At 35.7% G+C, this 16578-nt stretch overlaps 1 protein-coding gene across 1 annotated transcript; it reads left to right on the forward strand.

The window, feature by feature from the left end:
• The first annotated feature begins 12000 nt into the window (after positions 1 to 12000).
• Positions 12001 to 15326, forward strand: LOC117333280 (histidine N-acetyltransferase-like). Its single transcript, XM_033892504.1, has 3 exons — positions 12001 to 12284; positions 13391 to 13615; positions 14120 to 15326. Exons 1-3 carry the CDS (start codon positions 12126 to 12128, stop codon positions 14660 to 14662), a joined length of 927 nt encoding a protein of 308 aa, XP_033748395.1. The 5' UTR covers positions 12001 to 12125; the 3' UTR covers positions 14663 to 15326.
• Positions 15327 to 16578: the final 1252 nt, after the last annotated feature.

Raw genomic sequence — 16578 nt, forward strand, 5'->3', positions numbered from 1 at the left:
AATGGTTAACAATCTTATTTAGCATATATCACAGCGGGAGTTCCCCAGGGATCAATTTTAGGACCATTACTATTTTTAATTTTCATAAATGATATTGTTCATGACATCCATTGTAATATAAAACTATTTGCTGACGATACGTCTCTATGTCGAAGTGGAGTCGCCGGGTCTGGCAATAAATTTGTTAAATAACGACCTAACCAAAATTCATGAGTGGTCTCAGACATGGCTTGTAAATTGTAATCCTAACAAAACTGTTACAATGACTGTAAGTAAGAAACATGACAAACCTATCCATCCACCCCTGATCATGAATAACATTTCCCTGACTGAAGTACCGTGCCATAAACACCTCGGTGTATCAATATCTGCTAACGGCCAGTTGGACTAACAATATCCAATATATAACTAGTAAAGCCTCTAAAACCTTAGTTTACTTAGAAACCTCAAATTTAGTATTGACAGGAAGTCTCTTCAAACTATTTATTATACTTTCATTAGACCCCTATTAGAATATGGTGATATTGTATGGGACAACCTATCTCTAGGCCAAAACCAGATTCTTGAAAATATACAGCTAGAATCGTGACTGGTGCAACTAAACTCACAAGCCACGATATACTTTATGTAGGAACCGGATGGGACCCCCTTAGTGCTCACAGGAGAAAGCATAAGATTGTTCATGGTCAGTGTCCTCCTTATCTGAAAAACTTCCTACCTGCTCGTCATTCTGATATTCATACTCATAACACAGAAGAGCTAATAATTTCTATCAAATAAACTGTAGAACAAAACTCTATAAAGATTCTTTTATAGCCCCTTCTGTTGATTTATGGAACACACTTCCTGAAAACATCAAATCCAATCCGTCCATAACTAACTTAAAAAAAAATTCTTAACTCCGACACTCTTTCTGCTCACTCTGTCCCTCAGCACTATTACCACTGCAGAAGCAGACACGGCCAGACCCATCATTCACGTCTAAGAATGAATTGCAGCTCATTGAATACTCATCTGTTCGCTCGAACTTAGTTGATAGCCCGATGTGTTCGTGTAATCTGTCTACGGAAACTACTGAACACTTCCTCCTCCATTGTGCCAATTACCGGCAGCTTAGACTTCAATGTTTTAATCGCCTTTCTCCTAACTATAATTTTATCCTTTTACTCCATGGTAGTCCAGAATTCCCTGTTCAGTTCAACGAAGTTATTTTTGATTGTGTTCAAAATTTCATCATTTAATCTAAACGTTTCTGAAATTACCATTACCTTTATGCCAGAAATCCTATTTATTGTCGCGATACTTATATACACTTTGTATGGCGCAAATTTGGTTAAGATTTTGTGTTTGTATTGTTTTACTCTATACTAATAGTAAATATTTACTGTACAGAAAATACATGTATAGTCCCAATACTTATATCATATAGTGTAAGAACATTTTTATTATGAATGTTTGTTCCATTCTTGCACTTTTGATGCCAACCCCGATGCCACCCAGTAATCCCCAACCTGACCCCTGCACACGTTCTCTTTCTCTTCCCTGCACATTATATATATATATATATATATATATATAAATAAATAAATATATATGACATATGTATTATTAATTTTGTCAATATCGGTCCATAGCCTATATCTACATCAGGAGACGGATTAATATAAGTACCAAGTACTTGTTTCTGTATCCTTATATTTGTATCATTTGTATGTACCATTGCTATAACCAAATAAAATACAGTTTAAACCAAATATATCATTAATGGCTTCATGTGTATCAACAGTGAAATGTCTATGTATACATTTGTTTTTATATTATTTCTATGATTTTAATCATTCCTAAAATTAAAATAATTACAACACAGAGCAACATGGTTAGGCACTCATTATATTATAATTTGAGACACAGATACTCGTCCGCAGGGGATTTTGTCCTACACTATAGGTTTTTTTGTTTTGCGAATCATCATAAAATAATACATTTATATATACATTTTTCTTCACAATAAGGATATTCAATAAATATAGTTTATATGCTGATTTTCTTTCATTATAAGTAGAGGTAAAATCCCCATCAGTTATACATTTTAAGGTAAAAAACAATTAATCATTTTCTTAATGCAATAGGAAAAAAACTTAAATGCTGATCAAAATGTATCCCAAAATAAACAATTAAATATTATTTATTTAATTGCATTTATGACCTGTGCTTGTTGGTATATATTCTATATTGATATGTATTAGAATCGTGTTAAATTCTGACTAAGCTGGCTATATGTGTTCTATTACTCTGTAAATAGATACATGTTAATGAGGTATGTCATGTGAGCTGCGGATGCTGCGCAGTACAGGATTTACTCCTAAGGTCACGTGATCAAAACCACATAGCGTCACTTGGAAAAGATACACAAAGGCCAAAGGTAACACCGTTTTTTTAATTTACATACCTCCTTCCCAAAGGACCACTAAGTTGGTTCAATTTCTTTTGTTACTGCCTTTTTGTCTCTTTTCAATTGATGATTGTGTCAACTTAATAGATTTTGCATTTTGTTGAAAGTATAAAAACATGTGTATGCTTTATGCAACACTTGTTTTTGTTTTTATTGATACTCAGTTTTTTCTGTAACATTACATTTGTAATCTTGTATTCTGATAGTGTAGTGTGTTTATATGGGGCCTTTCCCCCCTTACCTACACTAGTCAAGCATACTTGTTAACCTTGCATTAATATGTAATACTATGGAAGTACATTGTATATGTTGTAGTCATGCTATGACATGATATTATGTAAGGTTGATATTTGATTATGAATGTCGTTTTAAATAAATGACCATTTCTATTCTATATGAATGTGTTAAGTTGTTATTGACTAATGAACAAGCTGGCAGTTGACTGATGGTGTAAGAAACAAGCAGCTGAGCATACATTTTGTTTTTAAACAATATTGCAAACAAGAAATATCTTTTAAAAAGATAAACGACATAGTTTTAATGCCTGTGGTTATAATATAAATCTGCTGGTGAAATAAATAAACGAACTAATGTGGTTCAGTACAGATAACAAAATTATATCAGTTTGAATCATTTTTGGTGATAATAAAACTGCATTTTAATCAGGAATATAATTGTATTAATGTGTCATTTGAAAAGATACATCTTATTCAGCTTGCATTCAATCTTAACTTTGTTTAGTTTTTAACTGCATATCTGCATTTTGCATTGGCCACTACATTGACCAATCACATACTTCATCTTGACCAGTAACGCCACCTGTCGCGTCATTTCCGGGCCAAAGAATATTAGACGGTTATGCCGAAAAATATGTTAACGTGAACTGTAAAAAAAGCTTTGGCTTAAGGTCCACATGATCCACATGTGTATATAATATATTTGTTAGCAGGTAACTTTATAGAAGAAAATTATGAAATTACAAATACAAGTGTTTTATAATTCAAGTGCCATGAAAACATGTATGCGTGTTATTTACTTCGCAGTTCATGTACCATTTGCACGAGGTTCACTTCCCTTCATCAGTCCATGCAAGCAACAAAATTGACAATCAATCCTTATATTAACGTTTACTAAATTAAAAACTTCGCCACCAGATTGCGAAATTCGGTCACAACGGTGTGACGTAAGTATGTCATTTTGTAACATTGTTATACTTATCGTACATGTGTGCACAGTAGGACTAGTGGAACAGCAGGCAATCAGCTATTCTCGTCGCCAAGGCAACACAAAATATAGTCCCATACACGTTTTGATTATTACGATGTTAATACACATAAATACGATATTTTCAAGGTAAAATATTCATTTAGAACAAATATTTATGATATTGTATAATAAAAACTTAGCAATACCCATATAAATACGAATTGAAAGTGCAGTGTTGACAGTATAGTAAGTGTGTCGAGACAACGGGACTCGGTTAAAAAAATGAGCACGTGACGACAGCTGTTCAGTAAAATATCACAACATTAAAAACAGAGTTTATATACTCTCTAAAGCCCTTGAAAAAAATTATTTAGTAAGGTTTTATAATTTGAGTGAATGTTGGATTTTTAGTCTTTCGATTATTTATAGATGTCATATGTTACTCAAAATTTAACGCCGAACCCCTGTGACCGTATGTGATGCAGTCTAATAGCCGGGATATTCAGAGCTCCAGAAAAGTGTAACAATGTGAATTTTAGTCACAGGTTAGCTGATTATGTACATTGTGTTATTGAAATATTGGATTTCATTGTCGTACTGGCGTTTTGGGATGTAAATTCTGATAATAGTAAGTAAAGAAACATTGATTTGAAAATCACGGTATTCGACAGCTGGAAACTTGTGTCCTCCATATATGTTTAGATTAGGTCAAATTACGACAATAATGTGTCCCTGTGCTCGATATAGCATACTGCTGCTACAGTCTGTTTTGTGTTGTTAAATAGTGTTAAAATTGGGATTTATTTTCTGTGACCACTAAAATGGTATCCGAGTATGGCATTCGAGATACAGCTAACGTTAGACCTACTGCGCTACGTAGGTCATGAGCTCGGTGCTATCGGGAATGTCAGTGTTCTGTCGGATCCTGTTTTCTAAATTGTCTGCATTATACTGGCATTTTTATTAGCACATAAAGCGTCTATTCCACTTGTGTTTATATACGTTGATAACAATGTTACACAATTCACAAAATGAAAGTGCATTCAAGTCTGAGGCGGTACGGCACTCGTTCGCCATTGTAAACTCAGTGAATGTATTCACACGCCGGCAAGAAAGTGATTCGTCTCTCAGAACAGAAGCACGCGACCCAAAATCTTCAACGGGAAATGAAGTGATCTCAGTTTACTATGTTCATTGAGGCGGAGCAAAGTGAAAATGTAAATATATAAGCTTAAAACTGTTGCCCTCGCCTACCCCAAGTTTGCCAGTATATGTATTTCATGACAAAAAATACATTAATTGTTCCCTCAGGCCATTCTCTCATTCTGTGTTACCTGTAACTGATACATGTACCCGGAATCAGATCCAATATGTTAGATCTTCAAAGTATTAGATAACTGCACACGGGTACATGTACAGAATTTCAACTTTTTCAGTAAAGGAAGATGGAAGGTGTATTACAAGTAACATATACCTTTTATAAACTTAATATTTTGAAATGTAGTACTGTTATGATCACTTAATTACAAGTACATTCAAAGAATCTCTTTCTTTACATGTTAAATCAATGTTTAATTTCTTTGTGTTCAGGTTTCTTACTTCTTACAAAAATGAAATTATGAATATGCTGCTTAATTTAATCTGAAACCACAATATAAATTAAATGTATCAAATTGAAAATGTTCAAGTAACGATAATTGTTTTCAAATATTTTATTATATACTTTCATATGATGAAAACAAAATTACTGGAATTAAATATGGGAAATAAATAACTGATCAATCAATACAAAATATTAAGTACCTAAAGATAAATAAAACTTGGCTTGAACAATTTAACTTAGTTAAAGGATTTATAAAGTAAATCTGTCTAACTTAGTTACAGTGTATAATTAACAAGAATAGAAAGGTTGAAATTACCTGTATGGGAGTTTTGCTGTTCATCACCTCTTAGGGTGTAGTGCACTACTAGTTTACCTGTAGTTTAAATGTAGTGCACTACTAGTTTAAACGTAGTACTAGGTGTAAAGGTTAACTTACACTCAACTGTATACTTATTTTCGATTCTTCCAGCCTTTCATGAAGTTCTTTTTTGTAACTTAATGACAGTTTTGAATTTTCCTCTATAACTATTTTACCCTTGTAAGTGGTTGAGCTATCATACCGTCAATCTCATGCTTACGTTTATATTTTACCCTTGTAAGTGGTTGAGCTATCATACCGTCAATCTCATGCTTACGTTTATATTTTACCCTTGTAAGTGGTTGAGCTATCATACCGTCAATCTCATGCTTACGTTTATATTTTACCCTTGTAAGTGGTTCAGCTATCATACCGTCAATCTCATGCTTACGTTTATATTTTATCCTTGTAAGTGGTTCAGCTATGATACCATCAATCTCATGCTTACGTTTCTTCGCCTTGTGTCTTTACTTCTGCTGCTTCAAGTTCAGAACTGACAGTATTTGTTTTCAGAATCTCTTGTGTAGCACTGATTTCTGGCTGAATTTGAAGTTCTTCTTGTTCGGTACCATTGACGTATTCCTCGATTTCCCGTTTGTCTTTAGGTCTCATTTCACTAAGTCTGACAATGTCATGGGCCTTATGATACGCGGAAGCACATTTTGCACATACGGGATCCAAACACGATTTACAAAACCAGTCCACGGGGGTGCGAGGATGGTGGCAGCAATTCGTCTGACCCTCGGGACCGAAAAGGATCTCTGGCATTTCACTTTCACCTAATGCCTGTGGTGAAGGATGATGTCAGTTTGTATCTGTTAATCGTTTTCGTAAATACAATGTAAGTACCTGTATTGTGAGTTTACGATTCTTGTATCTTTGTTGTAAATTTTAATGATATGCGATGGAACGGTGCTTTAACATGATTCCTTGGCCACGTTATGTTAACCGTACGAGATAAGGCCTCACATTTTACATATGAGTTCCTGGTGATAAAACATTTCCATTTCTGACCTTGGCCGTAACTTTTGGTCCACTTTTAAAAAACTAACTTCGAATTTCAACCCACTCAGCGGTATGCAACTCATGTCCAAGCTAGATGGATGCTGCACGACAGCAATGGAGGATACTGTATCCTGGGCTAGAATGAAGTTCAAACCTGCTAAATCCAGAGGTCTCATCATGGAAATGGCCCGTGTGACAGGGCAGTTCCGTCTTATTATTCAGGGAGAAGAAATTCAATCTATTTAGGGCAACCTAATAAAAGGCATGGAACACAGAAGGCACCAACATTCCAAGGGACAGACACCATCAGGAAAAGCAAGAAATAACAAACTAGGGTTTCTTAGAGATTCAGAAGACTGGGAGATGCGAATGGATCTTGGTGATAGGAAATTGGTTTTCCCGGAGATCATGGAGACAACACTGTGACCAGAAAAAGTGTTATCACCCAGCAAGATAAAACTAGTAATGGTGGAACTGACTGTCATGGGAGAAGAGGTGTGAATCAGCACATGAAAGGAAGAAGCGCAAGTATGCAGAGCTGACAGAGGAGTGTGGCAGAAAAGGCTGGTAGGTGTGGAACTTTACTGCGAAAATAGGCTGCAGAGGATACAAACATGATGGAGGACGTTCAGATCCCTCGGCATCATAGGTGTATGGGAAGCCGCAATTAGTGAGTTGGGACAGAAAACGGAGCGGGCATCACGATGGCTGTGGATGCGGCATGGAGAAAGTAACTGGGTACAAATGGTCGGAGAGTTAGGAGGTGATCACCCCTGCTGATCCACCATCCGGAGAGAGTTCCGGGATAGGGGTTGAAACCTTCGACGACGGAAGGACCTGACTGATGACTACGACAGTTGAGCAACACTAACAGCTGCATTATGGTACTAGTTATCCGTAAACGTACATTAAGAAAAAGAAGAAAAAAATTTAACAGACAGTAAACCTTTTACAATAAAAGAAAAAACCTAGACAATAAACCTATATATCTATGAATACTTTTATCACAGGCGTCTGCTTTTGGTTAGTATTGATAGAAACAAAAATATTAGCCCTGCTCATACTATATCAACAAGGTGCAACACTCGAGAAACCGGAAGTGGGAATGAGCTTCGATTCACTATGAATTTAAGTTCAATCCGAGTAAAATATCAAATTCACGTAAAGTTCAGTAACGTTGGTTATCCTTAACACTATCAATAAGTGTTATTCTTTTGTTGTATGGCAATGATTTAAAGATAAGATGAATCAAAAGCGATCGTGATAGCCAACGATGCATCTTCTGTGGAACGGAAGTAGTCTGTATATTTTAGAGTAGTATAAAGGGGAGCAATCTCATTGGTCGACAACTCGATAATCAATACTTATTATAATTGTCGACCAATCATGACTAGATCTACTTTCGTTCCACAGTCGATGCATCGAAAATCTTCAAGTGTTCCACCTTGTTGATAAAGTATGAGTTTATTTTTCTATTACTAGTAATACTAATATACCTACACATGAACCCTCACATATAAGCTGAACAAACCCTAACACACCCACATACCCACCACTACTCATAACCACCGCACATTCACGCCCTTACAAACACATATATAGTCTTTTCAATTTATTTGTATTTCCCTTATGTCTGTGCATTTGAATTCCTATAGATTTGCCTTGTGATCATTTTGTTTCAAATACGACATTGTATTCATAGCATAGTATTTTGGTTTATGCTGTTTAACCTTATTCACCCATAGCATAGTATTTTGGTTTATGCTGTTTAACCTTATTCCCCCATAGCGTAGTATTTTGGTTTATGCTGTTTAAGCTTATTCCCCCATAGCGTAGTATTTTGGTTTATGCTGTTTAACCTTATTCACCCATAGCATAGTATTTTGGTTTATGCTGTTTAACCTTATTCCCCCATAGCGTAGTATTTTGGTTTATGCTGTTTAACCTTATTCCCCAGTTTCGTTTTCTTCAGATTATTTTAAATCTGTTTGGTTGGGGTGACAATACTTTAGCAAAAGATCAATATGTTACCGTGTAGACAAAATTATCTGATCCGTGTCCGTAAGTACATATTTATAGACATTTACAGTCAGCTGTGTTTACCTTCTCAGTTACCTGTACTCTGCGATACAAATATACAAGTGAAAGGTAAGATGGATATTTGTTTCTTTTCTAAAACGTAAACATGTACATACTTTAAAAAGTGATGATCGATGCGGTTTAGATTTCGACAATTTCGCTGTCCACAGAGTCCAGATTATCGTAAGAAATTAAGTGATTCCCACATTACCCGAGATCGTAGTTCAATAACGACCCGGCAAGTTTGTAGATCGTGCATGGCTAGTTGCACACATAACAAGGTCGACGGTAAAATGCGCATATACATATCCATTTCGTATTCCTTTCAACATATCATTAGCGCCTGCATCGCTCGCCTGGATAAAGAAAACAAAATAATATATTATATTAAATAGTATATTATGTGATAGTACAAAAAGTATATAAATACATAAACGGCTACATCAATGTTTACATCAATGGCGATGATTAATTCAGCTTTACAGTGTTATCAATAGAAAGTTCGCTATTTTTTCGAGAAATAATAGACAATTGTTTACATTGGATATGTCGTAGTTACCTAAAGTGGCATAACACGACAACAGAGAGAAGTGTATCATTATAGGGATTGGTTGACGTGATGGTCGGACGAAGATGAGTGCTGTTTTCTCTCCTTTTTTTGTCGTTGATAATTTCCCAATTGACTAGGACGAATTTCTTTGATTTTGTTTAGGTACAGACCAACTAGCTATCAAGTCAGGCTTTACCTGACTCGCCGTACGTGCGCACGCATGCTCATTACTATGCACATCCAACACGTCATCCAGGTGCATGAGTATTTGCTCGGAAACTGTCAGTGGATCAACAATGTTAGGGGGAATCTCGCACTCCGGACTAATAAGTCATTAATCGTTTTTACAACAAAACCACCCTCTTTAAGAGCAGACACATTGTTTTTTTCTCAAAAATACAGAAGTGGGCTTTGTAAAGAAAGGTATCTTGTAACCATGTCTCACAGTTTCAATTATGAACTCGCTACTACCAATGCCTTCCCAAAACTCAATCTGCTCCTCACAGCTATATTTGCCTGACCCTGTTAGTAATCATAATAATCTTCCGCAAACGCGGGCAGTTTATTAGCTACGTATCTTTCACAAACTGAGCTTCTTCACTGTGGATTTGTCCGCTGGTTGCTGCTGCCTTCCGCTGTGCAGGACCTTTGATTGGACGGATATTCATTCCTCCAGTGGTTAATGCAAGCACATAAATAGTATGTTCCGTGTTGTTGTAACATCTGTGTGCTGTTTTCGGAATTCGCATGGAAATCATTCCTTCCCCGAGGGTCCCAGACAGGGCTGTTGGGGTCCACCAGTATTGTTACCGCCATTCCCAATACACAGAACGATCGCGGGATTGTTTCTTGGTAGTAAGGGCCCTTGATTTCTTCTTCTTGATAGTCCTATTTTCTGCTTTATTGATTTTCCTTTCATCTTCACTGTCGCTAGCAATGTTACTTACCTCTTACTGTCTCAGTCTCCCATCCACCCTCACTGCTGGAATCAGCTATATTAATAAATTTTCTCAAGCCCAAGCGCCTTGTCGAATTCTTCAAATTCAGCGTTAAAACCAAATTGTGCTTTGTTTCCTTCGTTTTTAAACTTCAAAACATGTTCAGTTTTCATATGCTTAACTTGCGACGTTACTGACACGGCCACACCCTTTATTTCCTCGCGAAGGTCTGCAAGCTCCCGGGACAACTTAGATTATATTGTTTGAATGTTCTTAACCTGTGCTTTCAACGCGTACCAAATATCCCCGAGACCTGTTTCGGCAGTACGTGACGAATTGGAATAGTCTTCCATGTGAAAATTGTGTAGCACAATATACAGTACACACACAATTACAGCCGAACTAGCACAGGTGCTCACCTGTCAATGGGTTTTCGCCGAATGATATACGTACACCGTACCCGCTTTCTCACTCGGAAACGCTTGGCACTTTCCACAACCCGATACTCGTGCGCGATAGGGCGGCTCTCTCCGAAATAGGAGAACACGATTTCATTCTTATGCATTCCATTTAAATGAATTAAAATTATATATATACTCTTCGTAAGCTGAGTGATGTAAATATCCTCACCTATTATTTGATTGGTGACAGGAAAATCACATTAGGAACAAGGAAAATCAATATTTTGCATGTCAGAACTTTGTCAATGTGGACATTATAGATAATGCTTACCCTTTTTTATTGAAACAATTGTGTAGTAAAATAGAGTTCATCCCATCAGACCTACAGCTAACTTCACAAGGAAATCATATTTCTGCAAACTCCCTGATATATATTCGTGATACAAATAAACTTGATTTCTGTATATACCTCTATCACTCACTCCCTAACAGCTATTCTCATTTCCATTTAATGAAAGATGTCCCTTCGATAACATAATGCTAAGTCAATAATGCACAACTTTTAAATTAATGTCCGCGTCTTTGATCTTTCCAAACTAATATGGCACTTACTAAACGGAGATTTCAGAACGAAAGACACACGTAAACTTTGAACAGTTAAAAATACGGAATGGTGGAGTGTCAGCTAATACGAGCTAGGAAACTCACTCGGTCTTAGAAAAACAATTTTTTATGAGTTTTCGTAAAAAAAGTTATTCTTGATGAATTGTAAATGAAGGAGACTTCCAAATATTCTCCACCAATGCACACTTCCATCTCTTCCCTTCCTTACATCTCTCTATCCTTCCTTACATCCCATCTCTACCCTTCCTTACATCTCTCAACCTTTCCTGAAATCCCATTTTCTTAAATATGATCATTATATTTAAATTCTAATGTGATCTTGTGTAAATTCTTATCAGCTGTATAATGTTTTGGGGAAATGACTTTATATTAGCTGGAAAACTTGTGCCTGATCCCCGTTGTATAATGATAGTAACATGAATATATTCAAATCGAAATCCTTTCAAAAGGATATATCTAACATATGTTTTTCCCATTAAATGAGATTAGGGAAAATTGTTACAAACGAGAAGTACAATGTTCATGTATGTAATCAACTTTGTAACATACTTCCAGATATTTTCTTTAAGTTAAAAAGTATGGTTTATGTAAGGATTTTATCAAACAACAAATGAATGTTTATACGTGACGTTTCAATGATTAGTGCAGTATGTACACTGTACCTTTCATCAGACTAATGACCAGGGCAGATGTTACTTTGAAACATTTCAAAACAAATATATTAACGTAAATACTCTTTATCACTTAAGATCAATATATCTACATCGTTATCAATTCATGATCTTCGTGACATTTCCAAATGTTGTCCAATAGAATGTCTCTAACGGTTTACAGAAGGTATATTTTTTTAAGTTTCATAAAATTATCACAAAGTACTGGCCTAACCGACTCACTTGATCAGCGTGAAGAATGGAAGGCGTATACTGTAGGAAGACCACGGCCGAGGACTACGATGACGTCATCTCTGTACGTGAAAACGTTTATAATGGACTGGATTATATTCCAAGTCGATATCATAAGTTTTTAGAGTTTTCCACTGGATTTGGTGGTTTTATTGACAATACAATGGTAAGTTTGCATTTTGTTCTTAAACTTTTAAGAAGGAAGACAATTTTAACAAATTATGATTTTCCTCTGCATGTGTAAATATTTTACTCTTAGGTTAAATCTCACAGCAATAAAATTCACATCACATGGAAATAAATTTAGTCTACTATAATGGACAATTTAAAGGTACATGTACATGTATACTAGTGATATGTTAAGAAGTATACAATATGTTATATGTAATATATTGTTCTACAATTGTCCTGCAATAGTTCTACAATAGTTCTACAGTTCTACAATTGTTCTACAATAGTTCTACAGTTCTACAATTGTTCTACAATACTTCCATAATAGTTCTACAATTTTTCTACAATAGTTCTACAATTGTTCTACAATAGTTCTACAGTTCTACAATTGTTCTACAATAGTTCCATAATAGTTCTACAATAGTTCTACAATAGTTCTACAATAGTTCTACAATAGTTCTACAATTGTTCTACAATAGTTCTACAATAGTTCTACAATAGTTCTACAATAGTTCTACAATAGTTCTACAGTTCTACAATTGTTCTACAATTGTTCTACAATAGTTCCATAATAGTTCTACAATTGTTCTACAATAGTTCTACAATTTTTCTACAATAGTTCTGCAATAGTTCTATAATAGTTATATTGAATTACAATACCATTGGTTTTATCTGGTATCTAATAATGGGCTTCTGTACACATCAGTCTAATTAAAATTAGACTTGTAATTTTCGCTCCTCTATGTATCGTAGAGGAGTGGAAATTACAAGTCTAATTTTTTTTTTTAAATTAAATTGCTGTACACATGTTCCATTCTTTGTTTTATTGTCGTGTTATCTTCAGTCGTGTCACTTGCACTCCGTCTATTTCTTAGCATCTAAAACTTGTCATACAAATGTACATTAGTTTGTTAACGGAATTTGATCAGAATCTCACTGTTGTTTCGTTTTCACTGAACATGGTCATTTGTTATTTTCATCTCGCTATATTATAGTGATATCTATTCATCGAATGTGAAGTGTTCATGACTTGGTTTAACAGGTCTGCCAGGTAGACCTATTGTGGCAGGCTTTTCAGCAGACGTGGTATATCTATTTCAGGTCAGTTTTATGTTTGCAACTGTCATTAACGATGGCCAAAGCATTCTTACTCATTCGATGAGAATAAGAAAGGAGTACGAAAGACAAGGGCTGGCAACAAAGACGAGGAACTATTGCATGCAAAATATGTCCAGTGAAGCACATGAAAAAGTATTCGTTATTTTATCGTCATCCATCCTGGAAAAAGTATTGCGACAAACACCCGCACATGTTGTATTTCAGCGGGTGAGTATACATTTGATAGAATTGATAGTTAACCATGAAAACCTAAGAGCATATAAATATTGATGCTTGAATAAAACTGATTAATAGAAGAGAACCTCGTGCAAATAAAGTCAATTGCGAAGCAGTTCATGCACCATTTGCACGAAGGTAACCTCCATTGATCAGCCGATGCATACAACAAAAACGACAATAAATACTTATATATATATATGTTGGCCAATATCCAATTCCATTCATTATTAGATTGCAAAATTCATTTGTGACAGAAGTTCAAGTTATCCAGTTCTGGTAAATTGGAACTGAATTCAATTATTAGAATAGTACATAGATACCGTAATTGACATGCTGTCTACCTTTAGGCACCTTCATCACTCAAGTTACGCGGACTTGGATTCGAAAATGAGCAATAGTCCTTGTTCTGGTAATTTTTTTTTTAAATAACAGCATAATTACCCAATTAGATTTAGAATCTTTCTACTATAATGATATTAAGCTTTGTTTCAGAATATTGCGACTTTCAAATCGACAAAGGCGGCCATACAAACAGTGAGCATGCCTAAAAGCATGTCAGCGTCTCTAAAGAACGTCGACGAGGCATATCTTAGAGACGTTTTTCGGCATCAACGTGCTTGTGCTTACTTGTTCCCTGAAAACAAAATGATATTGTCTCGTTTACCATACAAACTGATGCCATCAAACATCAAACACATCATCAGACCGGAGACTGAAATTTTGGCTTCACCGAATGAACTCGCCTTTTGTAAAGATGGTTCCTTGATGATATCCGCCGCCATTAAAGACAAGTGCGCAGCTGGTACGACAATGTTTCTGGATATTTTCGGCGATATTTCTGACGAGAAAAATATCACGGAGCATGTTTTCGAACAGACCAAAAGATTATCGGTCAACTGTGATGAAGACAGTCTGATGATGTATCTTACATTTCCGACACAGCAGAACTGTGACACACTTTTCCGTGTACTTTCTGAATATACATGGACGATGGTTGAACAGAATATAATGTATGGTCTAGAACAGTCCATTTGAAATGAATCATTGCTAGGATTATAAACAACTATATCTTATTATCTCATAAAAATTAATTTGTATTTCAACACTGTGCCCTATGATGGTAAGGTCTGAATTCAATTCAACTATATAAGCAAGTCCGGTTTAAAAAAAAATTTAGACCATTGGCTTGGATTGATTCTGCCTAATATGACTTCAAATGTAAACTTAGGGATCTATCTTAATTATGATTTCACTTCAATTAAATTGTTCTTTATCTTATGGCCTTTCCAAAGTTTTAATATGTTTATACTAATAGTAATTATCTGTTTTGCTATCCATATACGTGAGTTCATTTCCTATAGTCATTATTAAGAGTTTCATTTGAAATTTGGAAAGTATCATATTACCGTGATATTCAGAATAATTCTGTAATGATATTCAAATAAAACATTTTATTAGTATAGCAGCTGTATATATCTATATGTTTAAAATAATAGTGATTTTCTCCAGTTACATCATTTCCATAGGATTTTGATTAACATAGACATTTGTGGTGGGGCAAGTACTTGGACATAAATGCCATCGTCTGTCATCACAGACAGTACACATAGACATCTTGATTGATTGAAATAATAAAACCTAATATTTACATTGTTTTTTTATACTGCTACCAAGGTGTATAAAACATTTTTGATCGTAAGTAAGTTATTATTGTTTGTTTAAAGTGTTTTATAATTTTAATTGCTACACGAAACTCCAATAGGAACTCAGTAATCATTATTACATGACGGGTCACTGTGTTCGGAAAATGTCTTCTCTCGGCCTATTGAGGGATAGTTCGTGAAACTAATCGACACTGAACGGTATGCGCTACACACATCGACCTCAGATAAGAAACATCCGGGTGTGATGTGCGTAATGTTCTCCCTTTGTATCAATTGAACTACATTTAACGAGTTATGTCTCCACTGACAGATTCAGCCAAAATATAGTCATTTAACGAGTTAGGTCTCCCTGGTTAGCAGCATGTGTTAGCATCATATCTGTTTCTCGATTTTGGAATCGTCCCAAGAGCAATCATTATTCGCGGTGGCGTCTCGTTTTTCTTTGTAGCTATCCCGGATAAGCTCATGTTGTATTTGCTGTTCAACTAAAATAAAGTACCGAGATGAGAAAAAGATATTTTTTTTGGTTTCCACAAGTGTTTATCTACATCATCAGGGACAATAACTCCATTCCGGGACTTACCAACTAATTGCTCTACAGCTTTGGCACCGTGGCCATTTGTAGTTTTCTATGGTGTGTTTTATTGCTGAATGATCACCAAAACACAATTTACAGCTGTGAGCCAACTTAAACTCAGGATTCCATAATGACGACATATTTTCTTACCGCGACGTTTTGGCGTTGTCTTAGCATTTGATGATCGGCTTTCGAACCAACTGAAAATCCAGCGTTGTCAGTATAATGTGACCGGGTGGGGTGTGCTGCTGGGTGTCTTCGGCAGTATGCTTTAGTGAGGTAGCACTATAAATCGGCAAAAGTCCCGGCCTATCACAAGGAGACATAACACGAACATACCGCAGCCTCCCAAAACACACATACGCACTCACCACACGCATGCATGTCGCACACACGGGAGGCCGTCCTTAAATGACCTTAGATGTTAATAGGACGTTAAACAAAATAAACCAAACCGAACCAAATCTACGGGACGAATTCCATGGAAACTCCTCATGATTTTCAGTCTCTCTGAAAACATCTATGTCCTTCTGTTCCATCAGTTGTAAAATTGCCACTGTCCCTTAGTCCCACACTTCAATAGAGGTATTTTCTGTAGGAGTGGTTTCGGGTTACGATTTAATTTTACAAACATTCCCTCGATAGTTATTGTATCATGTTTGCCCTTCAAAGGAAATCAATTGTGCATGCTTCCATCTTTTTATCTGCAG

Source organism: Pecten maximus, chromosome 8, assembly GCF_902652985.1.
Source record: "Pecten maximus chromosome 8, xPecMax1.1, whole genome shotgun sequence".
In the NCBI taxonomy this organism is placed as follows: Eukaryota; Metazoa; Mollusca; class Bivalvia; order Pectinida; family Pectinidae; genus Pecten; species Pecten maximus.